At 50.7% G+C, this 23,055-nt stretch overlaps 1 protein-coding gene across 3 annotated transcripts in view; it reads right to left on the bottom strand.

Moving 5' to 3' along the window:
• Positions 1–430: 430 nt before the first annotated feature.
• Positions 431–23,055, bottom strand: part of LOC139745729 (aminopeptidase NAALADL1-like) — a 72,715-nt gene continuing 50,090 nt past the window's right edge. For all 3 annotated transcript variants that reach the window (XM_071656229.1, XM_071656247.1, XM_071656238.1), the window contains exons 13-15: positions 21,659–21,820; positions 9,578–9,701; positions 431–2,769 (exon numbers count right to left, since the gene is read on the bottom strand). In XM_071656229.1, coding sequence (XP_071512330.1) covers positions 2,478–2,769; positions 9,578–9,701; positions 21,659–21,820 — 578 coding nt within the window. In that variant the 3' untranslated portion in view covers positions 431–2,477. The remainder of the gene's footprint in view (positions 2,770–9,577; positions 9,702–21,658; positions 21,821–23,055) is intronic.

The following is a 23,055-nucleotide window of genomic DNA, read 5'->3' as shown; positions in this document are numbered from 1 at the left end:
ATTCAGGTGTACAGGGTCCCCCTGTGGAGGACCTCGAACATTGAGGTGTACAAGGTCTCCCCCAGTGGAGGACCTCGAACATTCAGGTGTACAGGGTCACCTGTAGAGGACCTCGAACATTGAGGTGTACAAGGTCTCCCCCCTGTGGAGGACCCCGAACATTCAGGTGTACAGGGTCACCTGTGGTGGGTCCCGAAGTCTCCCCTCGTGAGACAGCGTCATCTGTCACAGCTTCTGTAATGTGCTTTTATCTACTGTGATAAACATCAGCTGTGCATAGATAACAGGGGGTTGACACGCGTAACTCCTGTATTCTGTTACAACCGGCTTCGTCTGTATTCCATCATGGAGCAGTACTACATGTCTCTAGTAATCTGACGTTCTTGAGTTTCTATTGTCATCTCATCATGTAATAAGGCAGAATGAAACATTTTTTCCTAAGGACAAGTCATATTTATTTACAGTTTTGATTTGAAAGGCGCTGCCTTTTAACAACAGTATGACCTCTTTAGACACGACGGAACTACCCTTGAGTATGATGGGCGTGACCTTTGACCCAGGCCATCATACATACTCAAGGCGTCGTGCCGTCGTGCTCAAGAGGGGGTCAGAACCCCAGTCGTAAAATAATTGTGGTATAAGCTGAGGAAGCGGGAAGGGTAGGTAGGATGCGTCAGTGCGTCATCCGGGCCACAGCGACCCCCCTCTCCACCAGCGTCGTGTACTGAACGCCTCACAAAAGTATCACCGACTCATGTGATACACAACACCGTCGACGCCGTATGTAGGCAGGTGGGGCGTGGGGAAGACGCAGGTGTGGGGGTGGGTGGTGTGGGGTGGTTGTGCTCCTCCGCCGCGCTGCCACCTGCGAAGCAGCAGGTCCCGTTGACTCTGACGATCATTACATCACAGTGGAAGTCATCGCCTACCATCACCGGGAGCACTCACACAGCGACACATACACACAGTAAATCTCCTACTACAGCAGGTTAGGCAAAGGTTTTTTTACATTGGCTATCGGGACGAGCGAGTGCTGGGGAAGGGGAGAGGCAAGGGTCGTGTGTGTGTGTGTGTGTGTGTGTGTGTGTGTGTGTGTGTGTGTGTGTGTGTGTATGTGAGTGTGTGTGTGTGTGTGTGTGTGTGTGTGTGTGTGTGTGTGTGGGCAGCAGACCATGCTATACTACCATTCACTATAGAGGGAAAACTCCGGAAATTCCACGACACTGGTCATGGAGAATGAAACACCTCCTCCTCCTCCTCCTCCACTTCACCTCCCACACCACCGGGAGGCGGGACAGGATGTCCTGCTGTTGCCGCATCTGCGCCTCCGTCGTCGCCACCGTTAGTTCTCGTGACGCAGTCGGTGAGATTCGTCCAGTCCAGACAACTTGAGGACTCGGCTGGACTCTCGCGGGCAGCAGTAGCAGGAGGAGGGAGTCGTGTCAACAAGCCGCAGAAGTCTTGGAACTGCTTACACGTCTGGAGCGGCTGTTGTCTTGCACTGGGTTTGTTAACTCACTAAGGACTGGGGAGGCAGGGAGGGATGTTTCTAAAACGCCCGATTCACTGAAGCAAACAATATCTACACCATGTGCCGACGAAAGCAAATAAACCACAACATGAGCGGTATACACAGCACTCTGTCAACACCACCAGCCCTGGCTGGGCCCTGGCTGGCAGCAAGGGGAGACCCCAGCTCCTGGTGGCCAGTCGTCGGCCCAGGGCATCACTTGACACATGTAAGGTACTCCCTCCTCTTGCCCCACACACACCGTAAGTGACACGTATCAGGAACTAGTCCTTACCTGTCGGTCTTGCACTGTACTAACCCTCAGATATAAGTTCCACACGTCAGGTATCATCAGGGCGCCAGAACCAGTCAGTGGCCGTCGGTACTACACGATAATCAGTTGTTTCTCGTCAGTCGCGTATCATCTCCCACCAGTCAACACCTCACCAGTACCAGCTCTCCTCAGTTCTGATTGTGTCACGCTTCGAGATTTCTCTCTCTCTCTCTCTCTCTCTCTCTCTCTCTCTCTCTCTCTCTCTCTCTCTCTCTCTCTCTCTCTCTCTCTCTCAGCACTTCATTACGACCTTCAGTCAGTCTTTATTGGTCAGTAAGACACAAGAAACAGTACTGAACGTGAAGCCCGGCCCCAGAACCAGGTCTCAACTGTCAAAACCACATCAGAACCAGTTCTCAGCTGTCGGAACTACAGGAGAACCAGTCGTCAGCTGACTGAGCAACAGGAGAACCACTGTCTGCTGTTGGGGCCACAGGAGAACCAGTTCTCATCTGTCTAAGCAATTGGAGAACCACTTCGCAGCTGTCTGAACTACATGAGAACCAGTTCTCACATATCAGAGCTACAGGAGAGCCAGTCCTCAGATACATGAGCTACAGGAGAACGGGTTCTCAGCTGTCAATCCATCGCAGGAACCACCACTGGTGATCGGGCCTTGCGTGTGTTGCTGCCTCATTCGGTAGCATCTTGCGGGTGCGATGGCAAGTCTACAGGAAAGAGCTGCCTGTAGGAGGCTAGGGCCGCCAGGATGTAAGAGAGCTCCTGGTGGACGTTCTCCCACGGGATCTTCTGCTGGAGGGCGTGGGTGATAGCCTGGGAGGCGTGTGGGAAGTGAGTGGCGCGGACTGGGTCCTCCGGATCTGGTCCGACCATCAGGTTGGTGGTGAAGGTCCGCTGTACACCTCGAGGACCCAGCAGCCCTCGCTCCAGGTCGGCCAGCAGCCGCACGCGCTGCTCCACCTGCCTGGGAGGGGAACAAGAGATGGACATTACTCCCAGCCTCACGCTGAACGTATCCTACCTGTCTGTCTACCTGTCAACTGCAACTCTGTTTCCAGTCCCATAGGGTGGGTCGGGTTGTCCCAGCCACACACACACACACACACACACACACACACACACACACACACAGCTTGTCACCTTCCACACCACCAGCACAGAACGCATCACCCTCGTACATGACCATCCTATCATCATCAACCACACCCCCGACGTGGCCATACTGCTGCACATCTTCACCATCCCATCATCAGCCACACCCCCGAGGTGGCCATACTGTCTTCCTTGCGTGTGTGTGTGTGTGTGTGTGTGTGCGTGTGTGTGTGTGTATACTCCACATGTCACTCGCTTCCATCATTCTTTACATTATCTTCCTGGACCGGGGATAACTCAGTGGCTAAGCTCACATTCGTCTGTGGGATCCGGGAGGAGCACTCCATCATACAAGCCTCTGATCCACTCCCATTTCTCATCATTTATCATGGGATGTTATTCATCTTGTGGATTCACTCGTTCCCACACCTGGGACTCGATTCTTAGCCTCACCTTTCCCACAGTCGTCCTCGCTGATCACTTCCCAATACCTCAGTTCATTAAGGACCTTTGATTACCTATTCTCCGTGCGGACGGTTAACCCGCCCTCACTCCCCGTCTTCGTCAAGAATATTGATAATCTTTCCTCTTACTGGCATTTACTTTTAATGTCTTCCTCCGACACGCTCCATTAAAGGGACCAGCCCATCTCTCCCGACTCTTCCTCGTAATTAGCTAATAGAACAGCATCCTCTGCCTACAATGACTGTGGCGGCTGCCAGTTCTACCGTACAATGATGCAGCCGTAAAACGTAATCACCCAACGCTGGCTCTCGTCTCACGTAATGCCCCATCCATGATGATATTAAACAGTCATGGGGACACTAGCCAACCCTGACGCACTCCCATCCGCAGTTGCACGTACCTCCTCCCACCATTTTTCTCTCCTCACACAAATGTTAATTCCATTATAAAAGCTCTTAAGGAGAAGCCGGCATGCAGGCTGTGGCCTCCTGCAAACAGTTACAAACTGGCGGATATGTTGAAGGGGGGGTAGTACAGGCTGCCCCCAGGAGGGTGTACAGGCTGCCCCTAGGAGGGTGTACAGGCTGCCCCCAGGAGGGTGTACAGGCTGCCCCTAGGAGGGTGTACAGGCTGCCCCCAGGAGGGTGTACAGGCTGCCCCAGGAGGGTGTACAGGCTGCCCCCAGGAAGGTGTACAGGCTGCCCCCAGGAGGGTGTACAGGCTGCCCTCAGGAGGGTGTACAGGCTGCCACAGGAAGGTGTACAGGCTGCTCCCAGGAGGGTGTACAGGCTGCCCCCAGGAGGGTGTACAGGCTGCCCCCAGGAGGGTGTACAGGCTGCCCCCAGGAGGGTGTACAGGCTGCCCCAGGGAGAAGGTACAACAGCTGCAGTTTACGTGACATAACCCAACCCGTTCCCAAGTTCACATCCTCAAAAATTTCCAGTCACCAGATGCGTAACGTACACCACCCTCCTGCTTTACCGTTACCGTGCACAGTGGTAGGTCTCGTGGGTATGACAGGGGACACGGAGACACGATTAACAACAACAACAACAAAACAACAACAACAGGGTTTTATTGGTCGAGGTAGTACATCAGGTGAAATAGTCCTGGGGCAAGTGAGGTACCTGGTGGTGCAGAATTATGGTGGTGAAGGAAGGGGATCATGTGAGGTGACAGTTAAGTGAGAACAGACAGGCTTGGCTGGGGTCCCGTGGTGCTGGTGAGGATGCCAGATGACGCAGGAACACGGGGGAGAAGTGCTTGGCAGCAGAGTCGACGTGGGGCCCCTGTAGAAGGTGGCGTGTGTACGCGGCTGCTGGAGTGTACAGCGGCCGCTTGTTTGTTCCTGGGTTGCGGGAGTGCCGCGGGCGTGGCCGTAGATTCTCTTGTTGCTACACCTGCTGCTCGTGACGAGCGTAGGCAATTTCCACGCGAGTCCTGCTGAAGGTGGACGTCGGAGATGAGAACATGTTTAGAAGATGAAACGTCAAGAGTCACGTTGGGACTTCTACTGACGGAGGAGGCCCAAAGGGTGCCTTGAGTCTGAAGCCTCAAGACCTTGTTTGTATTCAGGTACCGGAGTGGCACACCTGTGGCTAGAGCAAGAATACTGCTTGACTGCCTTTCCGCAGTGATATCCCCGGCCGGTATGAAAGAGGCAGGAAGGTCAGGTCATGAAGGTGGTCTGGAATCTCGGACCTCCTCCCTTGCTGTTGGACTGGGGTAGGAAGGTTAGAGGGGCTCTCGTCATGGAAGGGGATCAGGTCCTCTGTGTAATGGAATAATTGCAGCGGCAGCTTCTGACCTGCCTACACCAGACTTCGAGTATGGATACTACAGGTGCGGCCGTAGGTGGGGACCACGAAGCTCATATCTCTGGGAATTAGTAGGTCAGGTGAGGTCACCCGCCGTGACCTGCCACCAAGTCATGGCACCGTCAGTAAGACGACACTTTGTGGAGCGACAGTAGGTCGCTGCAAGACCTTTACACTTGACCCTTCAGGAATAGGTCAAAGACGAGGGCATCACACACGCGAGGGGTCACGCCACTACGCCGTCGCGATCGAGAGTGCGTTCAGTTCCCAGACTCGAGGCTCAGCTTCTTCAGTATGCTGTCTCCCGCTCCCATCATCTCCCACGACTCCTCCAGGCGGCCCCACACGGGCGGCTCCTCCCTCCCCTGCCACCCCAGGAACACACATTGGCTACCGGGTCTGGAAGGGTCGTGTCATGGTGGCGCTCCTCCTCCGGTGTCGTGTTGTGGGGGCTGGCGTATGCTGTTTCCAGCCATCACACATCTGCGTCGTCGTCGTCGTCGTCTCTCTCTCTCTCTCTCTCTCTCTCTCTCTCTCTCTCTCTCTCTCTCTCTCTCTCTCTCTCTCTCTCTCTCTCTCTCTCTCTCTCTCTCTCTCTCTCCTTGGACCGTGGTCATCATAGAGCTACACCAAGTTTTCTCCTCCCATTCCTTGTCCATAACGATGAAGGTTGTCATCACAACGGCCTTCTGACAGCTTACTCATCTGGCTCACAACTTCACACTTCCCCTGGTCGAGAGAGAGAGAGAGAGAGAGAGAGAGAGAGAGAGAGAGAGAGAGAGAGAGAGAGAGAGAGAATCAGAGATGAGCGTGACTGGGGGACGCAATCGCCCGTGTAGTGTAATTTGGGCGACCATCAAAAAAAAAAGTATAAAAATCATCTCTTTCACACGTCACGGAAGCGACTCCAGTTCCTCTCATCCCGCGCAACCAGGGAGGAGTGAACACCTCCTCCTGGCGGCTGACCCAACCAGGACTTGTGGGTGCACGGGGCCGACCACGGTCGCATCAGAGGGAGGCCTACGTCTCCCACAGTTATCAGACATCGCGCACCCAACCACGGTCGGCCACCTCACACAGCAGCTTCCGACGCCTCCGGCCGTGTGTGTGTGTGTGTGTGTGTGTGTGCGCCAGTGTCACTCACACTCGCACCACAATTTACCCGCGACGCAGAACACTAATTTTATCATCACACTTTGAGACACTTCCGGCGGCCGCTCCAGAATGAAAACATCCGGGACCTCTTTCGACGCTGCTGTGTATGGCATTATTTTGTTCTTGCGACAAATAAAAGATAGAAAAGTTATTTTTTTTTTTAGCATTTGCCACAGTTCCCACGTGCAGAACTCTAGTTACCACAGCGTGTAATTTACGATTGTTCTTCATCAGTTGTTCTTCACGTAAGGGGAGCTGACTTGATGGGGAGCTAACTTGACGGGGAGCTAACTTGACAGGGAGCTGACTTGATGGTGTGTGTGTGTGTGTGTGTGTGTGTGTGTGTGTGTGTGTGTGTGTGTGTGTGTGTGTATGTGTGTGTCCGGGCCAGCGCCGCCCGTCACCACGAAGATCTGTTCTTCTACCGATCTTCTCAGTCTTTATTTGCTTCCAGGAGCACGACAGTGCCATCTTTAAGCACGGCGGTTCCCCCCCCCCCCCCCTTTTCCATATGATGGCCTGGTCTTGTAATAAAATCATCTGATTTCCAGCCAGAGGTCGATCGCCCCATCATACCCACGGGTGCAACGTCCAGCTGCAGGGTCGTACCGTCGTGCTCCAGGGTCGTACCGTCGTGCTCCAGGGTCGTACCGTCGTGCTCAAGGCGTACTGTCGTGCTCCAGGGTCGTACCGTCGTGCTCCAGGGTCGATCCGTCGTGCTCAAGAATTGTACCGTCGTGCATCAGGGTCGTACCACTGTGTTGCAGGGTCGTGCCGTCGTGCTCCAGGGTCGATCCATCGTGCTCAAGAAATGCTACCAATTTCTCTTAAAGAAAACGTACTTCGCTTCATTCCAGGTAAAACGCCGGCCCACAAGTTTCGTGTTCGTTACTGCCAGTGAAATCAGATACTTCTAGCCTTATGAAGCTTATTTGATCATAGGTGTAGAAGCCTTTGATATACATCTCTTCGTTTTCTGTGTAACTTCAGGTAATTTTCCCTCTACCCCCTCATGTTGGTTATTAGTCTCTCAGTATCTTATGTATTACTTAGTTGTACAAGCAGGCACTTCTTTTGTTCATTATGGTCCACTATTTTACGTAATTTTGGAAGAAGACCGTGTACCATACTTGCACCTCTACTACTTTGAAAGTCTTGCTGAAGCTTTTTCCCAAGTTACGTCAGTATCATATTCTCATCTTTGCATAACTGTATCATCCTACGCTTGCTCGTCAAGAGCAATTCGAAGCTCACCAAAATTTACAAATCTAAACTTTGTTATTCTTCGCGAATATCGTGATGACAAGCATCACATGTCGTCTCGAAAGTTTAATCAAAGGTCATTTGTCGTTGATCAATTGTAACTGAACTTTACTCTCCAGATTCAGTGCTACTAACGAGTCTCCATCTGTAGCGAGAACTAAGTCTGCTACGTTCACCTCACGAGTCAGTGTCTCATCTAATTGTATCTGGACACTGTCATGCAAAATAGGTAGAGCCCGGAGCTACTAGAGAGGATTCTCCTCACATAGGTAATGGTATCTGAACATCATCTCCCAGTACGACCGAGTCTTGTTCATTATAGATTTCTGCTCACTGAGTATAGATTCTTTTGGTGTCTGTGCTTGTGGGGGGAGAGGGGACTATAAAGAGGTCCCTAACGTTATTTTCGTACGAAATTTAGTCTACACTTTCTCCAAAAAAATGAAGTCGATGCATCACCACGAGCAGTATTTTGCCTCAACTCGGGATTGAGATGAGGTTTAACACAGTGCAAAACACCACCTCCTTCTTTACTTCCTCTTTTATTGTTAAGTACCTAACCTAAATTTAGAACTACCAGTTCTATCATCATTTTCATGTAAATACAGTTGTCTCTGAGTATCTGTTATGTATCTTCCGTGGATTGACAGATAACATTCTGACATATGGGAGACTTGATGTGAACAAGGACACATGAAGGGTGATGTGTGTGCTCCACACGGGCTGCGTTCCCTCACCAACACGTACGTGTGTGTGTGTGTGTGTGTGTGTGTGTGTGTGTGTGTGTGTGTACGCTCACTATGGAGGCTGCCGGAACGCACAGCACCTACGTCATTCAGGTGTAGTCCGTCCCCCCCTTGAACATGTCAAGACACATGTCAAATTCAAGCGTGTTTCCTGCAGACTTCTGGAATATACTGACTGGCCTCCATCAGCCGTGCAGGCCACGACCCGTGTTACCAGCTGCCGGGCACACGGCCAGTGTCCTCCCACCTGCTGCCTCGCCTCCACACATCACTCACTGTTCCCAGTCATCATCACGAGATCAGACCCACACACCCCCATGGCATGTAGTGGACAGGACGGTACCAGGGATGGGTTCGTCCGTACCTGTAGTGGACAGGAGGGTACCAGGGATGGGTTCGTCCGTACCTCTAGTGGACAGGACGGTACCAGGGATGGGTTCGCCCGTACCTGTAGTGGACAGGAGGGTACCAGGGATGGGTTCGTCCATACGTGTAGTGGGAGGGACGGTACCAGCGATGGGTTCGTCCGTGCCTGTAGCGCACAGGACGGTACCAGGGATGGGTTCGTCCGTACCTGTAGTGCACAGGACGGTACCAGGGATGGGTTCGTCCGTACCTGTAGTGGACAGGACGGTACCAGGGATTGGTTCGTCCGTACCTGTAGTGGGCTGGACGGTACCAGGGTTGGGTTCGTCCGTACCTGTAGTGGGCAGGACGGTACCAGGGATGGTTTCGTCCGTACCTGTAGTGGGGAGAATCATGTCCTTTGCACGTGATTCTCAACTACTGTTACGTGAGTTTCATACATGCAGTGGGAACATCTTTCTCTGTAGTGGGTAAGTTGTTACGTGGAGAGAGGGAGGGAGGGATCGTTTTTACACTGGGAGGATACAGATCCACTATGGGTCAGTCCCTACAGTGGATGGGATCCTGAGTTTTGCGTCACTGTTGCTAGTGTCTACCAAGATGCAGTAGCGAGTGGGTTCGTAGTGTTAACGAGCGGTTTGTGTCTCTAGTGGTGTTATCATGTATATCCCATTCCTGGAGTGTGGCGCTCTGTACTCATGGTGAGTATTTTACCCACCACTGGAGAGGACCTCACCATGAGTGAATGGCTCCATTCCTGTAGTGGGATAGGTCCTCACTTGTAATGGGTGGGTCCTTACCTGTAGTGGGGTAGGTCCTCACTTGTAATGGGTGAATCCTTACCTGTAGTAGGGCAGGTCCTCCTTACCTGAAGTAGGCAGGGCCAGGGAAGGAGTTCGGGTACTGCCGGACGTACGATAGTCGTGAGTCGTACCAGGCCTGCAGCGTCTTGAGGGATTCGTCCAGGGTTACTATCTCCTCCTCGATGGCATCTGTCGGAGGGGAAGGTGGGTGGTTGGTCAACTGGTTCAGTACTCAGACACCGGGTCCTCCTCCACATGATATGCACCGACTCATTACAAGACTACAAGCCAATCCGGCGGTACAACCCTTAACCTCGACGGTGCGATCTTTGAGGACGACAGCATCGTGTTATGCTCGCTGGACCTTAGCCCTGACTTGACCTTCATAGCGTCAGGCCAAAAGGCCAGCCAGCCATCCATGCCCAAGGGACGTCCCGTCGTGCCCTAGAGTGGTACCGTTGTGTTCAGAGGTCGTACCGTTGTGCTCAAAGGTCGTACCGTTGTGCTCAAAGGTCGTACCGTTGTGCTCAAAGGTCGTACCGTTGTGCTCAAAGGTCGTACCGTTGTGCTCAAAGGTCTTACTGTCTTGCTCGAAGGTCGTACCGTCGTGCTCAAAGGTCGTACCGTCGTGCTCAAAGGTCGTACCGTTGTGCTCATAGCCGTTTCTTTGTGCTCAAAGGGTTAGACCGGGCGGCTAATCTCACAAAGACATTCTGCTAATTAGGGATGAAAATGATGGTTGAATTATATCAAGATTACTGGATGGGATTCCTTGGATGATTATAGTAACTGTCAACCCGCCGCTGAGGAGTGGCGACCCACCACACACGACCAAGCAACACCTCTCTCTCTCCAACTGCAGGAACGAGACATGTACACTATTGTTACTGCTCTCTAGCAAGTGGCCTCGTCTTAGACCATCAGGTCTCTTTTTATATGCTCTTCCCATGTATTCCCTCCGACCATACCAAACTCCCGATGAACACACACACACACACACACACACACACACACACACACATACACACACACACACACAGTTATGGTTACTGGAATCATGTAGGTAGGAGGTACCTGAGGAGGCTAAGGTACTGGAAAACAAGGTGGAATTTAGTAAGTTATTCATTAGAAGTGAGAAACCAAGGGAACTGAGGGAGAGAAGCAAAGTGTATAATCAGAAGGCAAAACAATGGGAAACACCCAATGAGGCAAGAGGGAAGGGGGGAACAGCCTCACCAGGAAGGTTAAGCAATGGAAATGCCAGACTGAACGTATTGTACAGAAATGTAGATAGAGTAGTAGTAGATGATAAAGATCAGGAATATTAAGGACCGAATTATGGACACTACACCTGAGACTGTTGGGGGGTTGTGGAGTCAACATTTACAGAAGTTTTCTTCGAAAGATACAGGGACGGGAGAACCGGAGGCCAAAGACACTTGCTAGAAAAGATGTAGTGAAGAAGTACTCTTCAAGAATGATGGACGACTGGGGAAGAAAAAAAGAAATCAGTGAGGAACTTGTGAACGACGCGGACGCCACACACAAGTTGACAAAGTTGTGTGATGGTAGAGAAAGTTCAAGCGACGGGGCCCCTCTAGTGTAGAACTCCCTCCCCGTGCAGTATATATATATATATATATATATATATATATATATATATATATATATATACACGAATAAAGTGCATATAAACGCGCACCTTCATAGAACATACACACCTCCAACGCTCATATACATATTGATATATGCATACATGTACATACTCATATATAGACATATACTCATGTACATATTTTCACTTGCTTGCCTTCATCCATTTCCGTCGCTACTCCCAGTTTCAGCGAGGTTGTGCCAGGAAAACAGACAAAAAGGACACATTCGTTCACACTCAGTCTTTAGCTATCACGTGTAATGCATATATATATATATATATATATATATATATATATATATATATATATATATATATATATATATATATTATCCCTGGGGATAGAGGAGAAAGAATACATCCCACATTATTTCCTGCGTGTCGTAGAAGGCGACTAAGAGGCGAGGTAGCAGGGGGCTGGAAATCCTCCCCTCTAGCTTTCACTTTTCCAAAAGAAGGAACAGAGAGGGGCCAAGTGAGGATATTTCCCACTTGGGCTCAGCCCTCTGTTCTTAACGCTACCTCGCTAACGCGGGAAATGTCGAATATGTATGAAAAAAAAAAAAAAAATATATATATATATATATATATAAAAGTTTTCATTTTAATGCAACTTTGAAGCATTTATAAACAGTGCACCTTGCATTCCTTAACAACTCTTTGAGATAAGTATGAAACCTTTGTGAGTGTGATCCATAGAAGTTACCATGATTCTAAGGTGCGTTTTACCAGTCTCCATGAGCGAACGTATGAATGCTCAAACAAGGTGAATATCTGGCCTCAGGAGTTACCTGTACATGCAGTCCATTTCACGTGCTCTCATGTCTTTCAGGTAGGTGGAATGCTGTCAGTAGTATTGGGTCTTTTTTTCTTAGGCCTTTTTATATTACATAAATCTGGTAATATTTTGACATGCAGCAAAGTATTCTGTTATCTGTTGCATCAGCCACATTCTTCATAGCCCTTTTGCTTTGGACCCTTACATTGTCTACACATCATTTGAGTGTGGAGCCCAGATTTTGTCCACTGTTGGCTTGGTAACAGAGTTCCCAGAGACTGTGACCCTGACTTATATGAAAGAAAATGAAGGACTAGGCCCTTAAACTGCAGCCAGCATTAGTTGATGCTTTCTAGGGGAATGGCACTCCACATCAATTTTGTGTTGACTTCCGCTGCCTTTATTTGGTTGTCCTTTAGAGTTCCAGCGGTAATCTATATAGGTTTTATCTCATCAGCAGGAAGGAGTTGGAAGAAGTTTTGCTCTCCTTGGTACCCAAAGTATATGTGCACTGTTGTTGACCTGCAGGTTGTGCATATGTAGTGGCTTTTTTGCAGAAAAATCCATAGGTTGTTTGACAACAAAGTGATGAGGAATAATTCGTATCTTATATATCACCTGGTAAGGAAAGTGAAGAATATCTTGAGAAATTTGATGGAATAAAGTTGTTCATTGAAAGTTCGGATAGCTTTTGCAGAGACCTTCCAAAAGTTCGAATTCATTTTGAAATGAGACCATTCATCAAATTTCCACACAAGGTATCAGTGGCTGGAGACATTATTGGTTTCATTTGCCTTGACTAAATTTTTTTATAAGAAATTTAGATCTTGTTTTTCAAGCAAAAGACTTCCTGGCTGTAGGAACTTATTCAGACTGTTTGAAAGTCTTGAGATTCATCTTTGCAGGAGCCATTTACAGGGAAATGATCAGAACACAAACTATTGGCTTACTGTGTTTTTCTTGTTAGATCTGATAGATGGTATTCTTCTACTTGCTTTCATGTAGAAACTAGACCGGTAGATGGTAAGAGGTCAACTCAGAGCTCTAGGCAATTTGTGACCTCCAGAGGATATGGTTGCATGGATGGACATTTCCCCTACAGTGGGGATTACCTTCCTTTCAAGGTTATGTGAAGGTAGCTCTTTGGTATCTACACTTAAATGTTTTGGATGTTTATATCTTTTGTAATTCCCTGGGGATAGGGGAGAAAGAATACTTCCCACGCATTCCCTGCGTGTCGTAGAAGGCGACTAAAAGGGGAGGGAGTGTGGGGCTGGAAATCCTCCCCTCTCGTTTTTTTTTTTTAATTTTTCCAAAAGAAGGAACAGAGAAGGGGGCCAGGTGAGAATATTCCCTCAAAGGCCCAATCCTCTGCTCTTAAAGCTACCTCGCTAATGCGGGAAATGGCGAATAGTTTGAAAGAAAGAAAAAAAAAGATATATATATATATATATATATATATATATATATATATATATATATATATATATATATATATATATATATATATACATACATACATGTGTGTGTGTGTGTGTCTGTGTGTGTGTGTGTGTTACCGGACTCTGCCTGTTTCAGGTTGCGCTGCGAGTGAAAAGTCTAAATTGACAAGAAGGAATACATTTTCGTGGAGGAACTTCATTTTCCTGCCTCACGTTGTGATGCAGCCTCGAATCTGCATAAACCACAGAACGGGGATCCTACAGTCATGTACAAAAATAATATATATATATATACGACGCGGGAACCACACCTCACCGTACACTTCCCCAGCTGGTCACACACACACACACACACGGGAGTCACACGTCGCCCAATATTACCGTATACCTCCCCAGCGTCCAGCAGGTCTCTCTCTCTCTCTCTCTCTCTCTCTCTCTCTCTCTCTCTCTCTCTCTCTCTCTCTCTCTCTCTCTCTCTCTCTCTCACACACACACACACTCCTCCCTAACCTGCATCACTGGAGACAAAGGTCGTCTCCGACTGCGCCACCAGTTGCCCCCCGAGCCATGGAGGAGGAGGTCTTACAGTAACGTCGAGAGAGAGAGAGAGAGAGAGAGAGAGAGAGAGAGAGAGCGGACCTTGTTGCGTGGCAAACACACCCTTCCAGAACCTTCTAGTGAACCACTTCCGTCACGTTGGGCAACAGAGATTTCCAGAACCCCTCCTGGAAAAGGGGCGTTTCCAGGATCTACGTGTTATGCGCGTCCAGGTGGAAGCAAAGATAATTTGTGTCTCCCCCCTCTTCTTCTTCTTATCCTTCTTCTTTTTCATCTTCTTCTTCTTCTTCTTCTTCTTCTTCTTCTTCTTCTTCTTCTTCGTGCCGGTGTGGCGGGAGTGAGGCCAGCTGCCGCTGTGGTGGGGGAAGGTTGTGGTGGTGAAGGTTGGGTGGCGGTGGGTGGAGGCGTCATCAGGCAGGTCGGGTGCCGTGTTATTGATCAGAGGCGCGCGTACCACACACCCACCGCCCGGCCCAAGCCAGCCAGCCAGAGTCCTCCCTCTTACCCTAGTAAGCTGTGTGCCGCACGTGGCCCACCTCTCCTCCGTCTCCAACTACCAAATGATGATTGCCTCATTGTACAGTAACCGGAGGGGAGGGAGTGGGGTCTCCCCTCCACTCCTCTCCTCCCTGCCATCTGTTCAACTTTATTATTACACAATTTTTTTTCAATTTCTTTTTGTACTACAAAGTTTCCCCCTACTTTTGTTTTCCCTGTTTTGGCCTCCTCCTACTGCTGGTGGTGGTGTGGCTCTCTCTCTCTCTCTCTCTCTCTCTCTCTCTCTCTCTCTCTCTCTCTCTCTCTCTCTCTCTCTCTCGTTCCCTGAGAACAGTTCGTCCTGGACGTAGTCACCAGGTCTTTGTTTCTGCCGTGGTCCGCATGTCTGTAGCCCCCTGACCTGTGACTATGTCGTAATTCCTAGACCTTCCTACATCGTCATTGTTGCCCTCCGCTGTGTGTGTGTGTGTGTGTGTGTGTGTTTGTGTGTGTGTCAGCGTCCAGGAGGTGCGGGAGGAGGCCTGGTGTGGTCGACGAGAGAGAGAGAGAGAGAGAGAGAGAGAGAGAGAGAGAGAGAGAGAGGCGTCACACTGCGGGTTAACCTTACAACTCTCATCTCGCAATACTGTGCCGCTGATCATCCCTCACGGGACGTGTCCACACCACTCAGGCCCTCCCCTTCCTAGTGGTCGGTCGCAACACTCACGTGGACGGTGGGGGTTAGCTAACGTGCACGTCGTCTTCAGGAACCCTGTAGGTCCCACACGTCCCTCAAGGTTGACATATCTGTTGGAAACTTGCGAGGAAAATCTAACGTCGAGTTTCTCTTCTTCTAAAAATGTCATGTTAAGGTCTCCGTGGGACGCGTCTGAGGTGTGATCTGTAGCAAGTTCGTTTTAATGCTAAAGAGATCACACCTCAGACGCGTCCCACGGAGACCTTAACATGACGCTTTTAGAAGAGGAGCTCGACGTTAGATTTTCCTCGCAAGTTTCCGACAGATATGTCAACCTTGAGGGACGTGTGGGACCTACAGGGTTCCTGAAGACGACGTGCACGTTAGCTAACCCCCACCGTTAATGCAGGAAATTGCGAATATGTATGAATACATATTTTTTCTTTCTTTCATACTATTCGCCATTTCCCGCGTTAGCAAGGTAGCGTTAAGAACAGAGGACTGGGCCTCTGAGGGAATATCCTCACCTGGCCCCCTTCTCTGTTCCTTCTTTTGGAAAATAAATAAAAAAAAAAAAGAGGGGAGGATTTCCAGCCCCCCGGCTCCCTCCCCTTTTAGTCGCCTTCTACGACACGCCGGGAATACGTGGGAAGTATTCTTTCTCCCCTTTCCCCAGGGATAAACTCGGATATATATATATATATATATATATATATATATATATATATATATATATATATATATATATATATATATATATATATATATATATATATATATATATATATTTCGTTGTTTATTGTCGTCACACATGGTCTTAAGACAAGGAGTCTTGGTGGTGATGGAGGAGTGGGAGGCCTGGCCTCTGGTGATGGTGTTGCCGGCGGATGATGTGGGGCGGGCCGGACGGATGACGCACTGCCAGACCTACTCAAGCATTTTGAACGGTAAAGAAAAATGGAATGTGAGTGTAAATACGAACAACAACATTGTGGGGAAGTTATAGGTGGGACACTGAGTCAGGCTTGAGTATTGTAGTTGAGTATAGGGGGAGAACTGGGGAAAGGGTGCCACTGTGGATGGTTGAGAGGCCCACAGTGGATGTTGTGGTCCAGGTGTGAGTGAGGCGCGAGAGACAGGCGAGGTGGTGGTGTTGGGTTGAGCAAGTGGATGAACGAGGTGTGGCTGGAGGTGTGTGATATAATGACCCGAGGTGTTAGGCAGAATTGCACCAAGATGAGACGGAGGAGGAGAGGAAGACGCCCTGTCTGTCTGTTCTGTCTGTTCTGTCTGTCTGCTCGGTATGAGATTATCTGGGCAATAGACCCATCGACGGGTCAGGGGTCATTACGCCCTTCCATCGTCAGTTTGTAATCAGCAGTCAACAGTGTTGAACACCTTATTCTCGTGATCAAGATAATGGCTCAACCCCATCCATGGCCTCACGACGCGTATGGCCCCCTTGGTAAGGTTATACACACTGCCACTGCATGTATGGCCCCCTTGGTAAGGTTATACACACTGCCACTGCATGTATTGCCTCCTTGGTAAGGTTATACACACTGCCACTGCATGTATGGCCCCCTTGGTAAGGTTATACACACTGCCACTGCATGTATTGCCTCCTTGGTAAGGTTATACACACTGCCACTGCATGTATGGCCCCCTTGGTAAGGTTATACACACTGCCACTGCATGTATGGCCCCCTTGGTAAGGTTATACACACTGCCACTGCATGTATTGCCTCCTTGGTAAGGTTATACACACTGCCACTGCATGTATGGCCCCCTTGGTAAGGTTATACACACTGCCACTGCATGTATTGCCTCCTTGGTAAGGTTATACACACTGCCACTGCATGTATGGCCCCCTTGGTAAGGTTATACACACTGCCACTGCATGTATTGCCTCCTTGGTAAGGTTATACACACTGCCACTGCATGTATGGCCCCCTTGGTAAGGTTATACACACTGCCACTGCATGTATTGCCTCCTTGGTAAGGTTATACACACTGCCACTGCATGTATGGCCCCCTTGGTAAGGTTATACACACTGCCACTGCATGTATTGCCTCCTTGGTAAGGTTATACACACTGCCACTGCATGTATTGCCTCCTTGGTAAGGTTATACACACTGCCACTGCATGTATGGCCCCCTTGGTAAGGTTATACACACTGCCACTGCATGTATGGCCCCCTTGGTAAGGTTATACACACTGCCACTGCATGTATTGCCTCCTTGGTAAGGTTATACACACTGCCACTGCATGTATGGCCCCCTTGGTAAGGTTATACACACTGCCACTGCATGTATGGCCCCCTTGGTAAGGTTATACACACTGCCACTGCATGTATTGCCTCCTTGGTAAGGTTATACACACTGCCACTGCATGTACGGCCCCCTTGGTAAGGTTATACACACTGCCACTGCATGTATGGCCCCCTTGGTAAGGTTATACACACTGCCACTGCATGTATTGCCCCCTTGGTAAGGTTATACACACTGCCACTGCATGTATTGCCCCCTTGGTAAGGTTATACACACTGCCACTGCATGTATGGCCCCCTTGGTAAGGTTATACACACTGCCACTGCATGTATGGCCCCCTTGGTAAGGTTATACACACTGCCACTGCATGTACGGCCCCCTTGGTAAGGTTATACACACTGCCACTGCATGTATGGCCCCCTTGGTAAGGTTATACACACTGCCACTGCATGTATCGCCCTTGGCTTCCCTGGACATGTTGAGGACTTAGAAAAATTAGTATTGAGGCATAATAAAGGTATACTGTGGTCCATTATGAATACTACTTAATGTAGGTTGATATATGAGATATAAATAAATAACTAGGCTATCATTCAGTTAATTTAGATTAATCGATTACTTATAATGACCCTTCGACTCCTAATGGAGAGAATCGCGTTAGGTACAGTGTTGTAACTGTGGTGGTGCTGTACCCAACTAGGATCCCTGAGACTCCCACTTAGGGTCCCAGGGACTGTACCCACTTAGGGTCCCGGGGACTGTACCCACCTAGCATCCCGGGGACTGTACCCGCCTAGCATCCCGGGGACTGTACCCACCTAGCATCCCGGAGACTGTACCCACCTAGCATCCCGGGGACTGTACCCACCTAGCATCCCGGGGACTGTACCCACCTAGCATCCCGGGGGACTGTACCCACCTAGCATCCCGGAGACTGTACCCACCAAGCATCCCGGGGACTGTACCCACCTAGCATCCCGGGGGACTGTACCCACCTAGCATCCCGGGGACTGTACCCACCTAGCATCCCGGGGACTGTACCCGCCTAGCATCCCGGGGGACTGTACCCACCTAGCATCCCGGGGACTGTACCCACCTAGCATCCCGGAGACTGTACCCACCTAGCATCCCGGGGACTGTACCCACCTAGCATCCCGGGGACTGTACCCACCTAGCATCCTGGGGACTGTACCCACCTAGCATCCCGGGGACTGTACCCGCCTAGCATCCCGGGGGACTGTACCCACCTAGCATCCCGGGGACTGTACCCACCTAGCATCCCGGAGACTGTACCCACCTAGCATCCCGGGGACTGTACCCACCTAGCATCCCGGGGACTGTACCCGCCTAGCATCCCGGGGACTGTACCCACCTAGCATCCCGGGGACTGTACCCACCTAGCATCCCGGGGACTGTACCCACCTAGCATCCCGGGGACTGTACCCACCTAGCATCCCGGGGACTGTACCCACCTAGCATCCCGGAGACTGTACCCACCTAGCATCCCGGGGACTGTACCCACCTAGCATCCCGGGGACTGTACCCACCTAGCATCCCGGGGGACTGTACCCACCTAGCATCCCGGAGACTGTACCCACCTAGCATCCCGGGGACTGTACCCACCTAGCATCCCGGGGACTGTACCCACCTAGCATCCCGGGGACTATACCCACCTAGCATCCCGGGGACTGTACGCACCTAGCATCCCGGGGACTGTACCCACCTAGCATCCCGGGGACTGTACCCACCTAGCATCCCGGGGACTGTACCCACCTAGCATCCCGGGGACTATACCCACCTAGCATCCCGGGGGACTGTACCCACCTAGCATCCCGGGGACTATACCCACCTAGCATCCCGGGGACTGTACCCACCTAGCATCCCGGGGGACTGTACCCACCTAGCATCCCGGGGACTATACCCACCTAGCATCCCGGGGACTGTACCCACCTAGCATCCCGGGGACTGTACCCACCTAGCATCCCGGGGACTGTACCCACCTAGCATCCCGGGGGACTGTACCCACCTAGCATCCCGGGGACTGTACCCACCTAGCATCCCGGGGACTATACCCACCTAGCATCCCGGGGACTGTACCCACCTAGCATCCCGGGGACTATACCCACCTAGCATCCCGGGGACTGTACCCACCTAGCATCCCGGGGACTGTACCCACCTAGCATCCCGGGGACTGTACCCACCTAGCATCCCGGGGACTGTACCCACCTAGCATCCCGGGGACTATACCCACCTAGCATCCCGGGGACTGTACCCACCTAGCATCCCGGGGACTGTACCCACCTAGCATCCCGGGGACTATACCCACCTAGCATCCCGGGGACTATACCCACCTAGCATCCCGGGGACTGTACCCACCTAGCATCCCAGGGACTGTACCCACCTAGCATCCCGAGGACTGTACCCACCTAGCATCCCGGGGACTGTACCCACCTAGCATCCCGGGGACTATACCCACCTAGCATCCCGGGGACTGTACCCACCTAGCATCCCGAGGACTGTACCCACCTAACATCCCGGGGACTGTACCCACCTAGCATCCCGGGGACTATACCCACCTAGCATCCCGGGGACTGTACCCACCTAGCATCCCGGGGACTATACCCACCTAGCATCCCGGGGACTGTACCCACCTAGCATCCCGGGGACTGTACCCACCTAGCATCCCGGGGACTATACCCACCTAGCATCCCGGGGACTGTACCCACTCGGGATCCCGTTGCGAAGCAAAGTAAACACGACTTCAGCGAAATCACTGACCTTGCGTGACGCGTCGTGTATTCATAATGGTGTACCAGCTAGATATCTGAACCTGCCAGGTAAATGAACGATATATATATTTTTTCTCGTTCCGTGCTTAATGAGGACTTAATATGACTGGCTACTTGATGATATTTACCGTCTGTGCCAGATATATACCCGTGGTATTTTACATTTTATCCATACTCAATATTTCTGTGATTTTGTGGATTCTTATTTACGACCATGATGTAAGGCTGCATGCTGCAGTGGACTGGCGTGCTTTTAAACTATCTAATTGGCTGTTACCAAATTACTGACCTGGCGGAAAAATTATCTTCATCCATATTCGCCACTTGGCCACCCCCTTCTCTGTTCCTTCTTTTGGAAGATTATATATATATATATATATATATATATATATATATATATATATATATATATATATATATATATATATATATATATAATATATATATATATATATATATCAGAAGCCTTGTAAAAGCTGCTGGTCACACCTTAGAACATATTAAGAAAATAATGACAAGTGTGATGGCGGTGGTCGCTGCAGCAGAAGTGATAGAAGAGAGAAGAGAGAAATATCAGGTAATGACAGAAGTACGTACGTAGGTGGCGCCAGCATGGCAATGACTGACGTCATCACCTGTCGTCTTCCAGCCTGCCTCAGCGTCAGCGTCGCTGACGAGCCACCATCGCTCCGTCGTGAGCGGGAAACCTCTCACGCTAACAACAACACACGACAGGGAATCATTGACTTACCCGGTATATAACTTGCTGGCCATTGCGCACTCCCTTTGCGCAGCTGGTACGCATGCGCACTCGTTTCGTGGTCATACATGGTTCCCTCAATATTGGAGACTGTACTTAAGATAGAACCCCGGGGACTGTACCCACTCACTAGAACCCTGGGGACTGTACCCACTCACTAGAACCCCGGGGACTGTACCCACTCACTAGAACCCCAGGTGAGTGTACCCACCCACTAGGACCCCAGGTGAGTGTACCCACCCACTAGGACCCCAGGGGAGTGTACCCACCCACTAGGACCCCAGGGGAGTGTACCCACCCACCTAGAACCCGAGGGGAGTGTACCCACCCACCAAAGACCCCAGGGGAGTATACCCACCCACCTAGAACCCCAGGGGAGTGTACCCACCAACCAAAGACCCCAGGTGAGTGTACCCACCCACTAGGACCCCAGGGGAGTGTACCCACCCACTAGGACCCCAGGGGAGTATACCCACCCACCTAGAACCCCAGGGGAGTGTACCCACCCACCAAAGACCCCATGGGAGTGTACCCACCCACCAAAGACCCCAGGGGAGTGTACCCACCCACCAAAGACCCCAGGGGAGTGTACCCACCCACCAAAGACCCCAGGGGAGTGTACCCACCCACCTAGGACCCCAGGGGAGTGTACCCACATAGGACCCCTGGCAGTGTACCCACCAGGGACCCCCCCCCCCCCCACTGGAGGAGTGTACCCACCTAGGATGCTGGTGAAGTTGTAGCCGGACTTGGTGAGGGCGGAGGTGTGCAGGTGGAGGAACCGCTGCCACCCGTTGTACAGCTCGCCGCTCAGCTCGTTCAGCAGGACGGGGGGCACCTCGCTCTGGCTCATCATGACCATCACCGACCCCACCAGCGACGCTGCCGGAGGAACGGAGGAGGTGGAGGTGGTACACTCTAGAGGCGAAGGTCGGCGGCAGACGCGGCAAGCAAGCGAGCATCTACCAGCCTGATCTACCTGCCTGATCTACCAGCCTGATCTACCAGCCTGATCTACCAGCTCGACGTAAGCACCTACCAAGCTAACGTAGGCACACTGGTCCTACGGTTTACTACAAGTCGGTCCGTCCAGGGAGAATTCTACATCGAATGTCGCTGGTAAATTCCCTTACTGTTGTTGGATTCGTCTTCCACAAAGTAACTAATCAGATTTTTAAGTAAAATCTTAATCCCAGCTGCACGTTATTTCTGCACTCCTCCCACGCGGTCAACATTTTTTTTTTTACAGAGTTTAGGCTAATAACAGTTAACTTTTATACGAAGAGAGACGAGGTTAAATGTTGAAGTGCTATGTCCCTACTGTTGTCCCACCTGTTGTGTCCCTACTGTTGTCCCTGCTGTGTCCCTACTGTTGTCCATGATATGTCCCTACTGTTGTCCCTGCTATGTCCCAACTGTTGCCCCTGCTATATCACAACTGTTGTCCCCGATGCCCCTACTATTGTCCCTGCTATGTCCCTACTGTTGTCTCTGCTATGTCCCTACTGTTGTCCCTGCTATGTCCCTACTGTTGTCCCTGCTATGTCCCTCCTATTGTCCCTGCTATGTCCCCTCCTATTGTCCCTGCTATGTCCCCTCCTGTTGTCCCTACCATACCTACACTATACATAGAGCATCATCAGGTCATATCATGTATGGAATATCGATCACATCACCAGTATTTCTCAGCCACGTCCTGGCCACCAGGGAGGCTAGGCTACCACTGTGTGCCACACGACATGTCAAAGGGTAATCTAATCTCTCTCTCTCTCTCTCTCTCTCGTCTGCTCAGATCACGTGGCCAGGGTCATGAAGGGCCTGCAGAGGACGTAAGTGTTTCTTAGATATCTCTTTCTTTTTTCATAGAAAATGTAATGTATTGGGCTCACGAGGTCCACAGTGGGATAGAGAACGGTGGGCGTGTTGACCCTTCTAGTACGGTCATGGGTGGTGACTGTGGTAAGGGAGGGGGGGGGGGGGGGTGGAAGATTGATGACTTGTGGCCGTGATGACAGACATCATACTCTGTACACGTAGCATTATATGATCATAATGATCCGTCATAGTACACGTAGCATTACATGATCATAATGATCCGTCATAGTACACGTAGCATT

This window comes from Panulirus ornatus, chromosome 4 (genome assembly GCF_036320965.1).
Source record: "Panulirus ornatus isolate Po-2019 chromosome 4, ASM3632096v1, whole genome shotgun sequence".
In the NCBI taxonomy this organism is placed as follows: domain Eukaryota; kingdom Metazoa; phylum Arthropoda; class Malacostraca; order Decapoda; family Palinuridae; genus Panulirus; species Panulirus ornatus.
The sequence above is the reverse complement of the archived record's forward strand: the minus strand, read 5'-3'. Positions and strand labels throughout refer to the sequence as shown.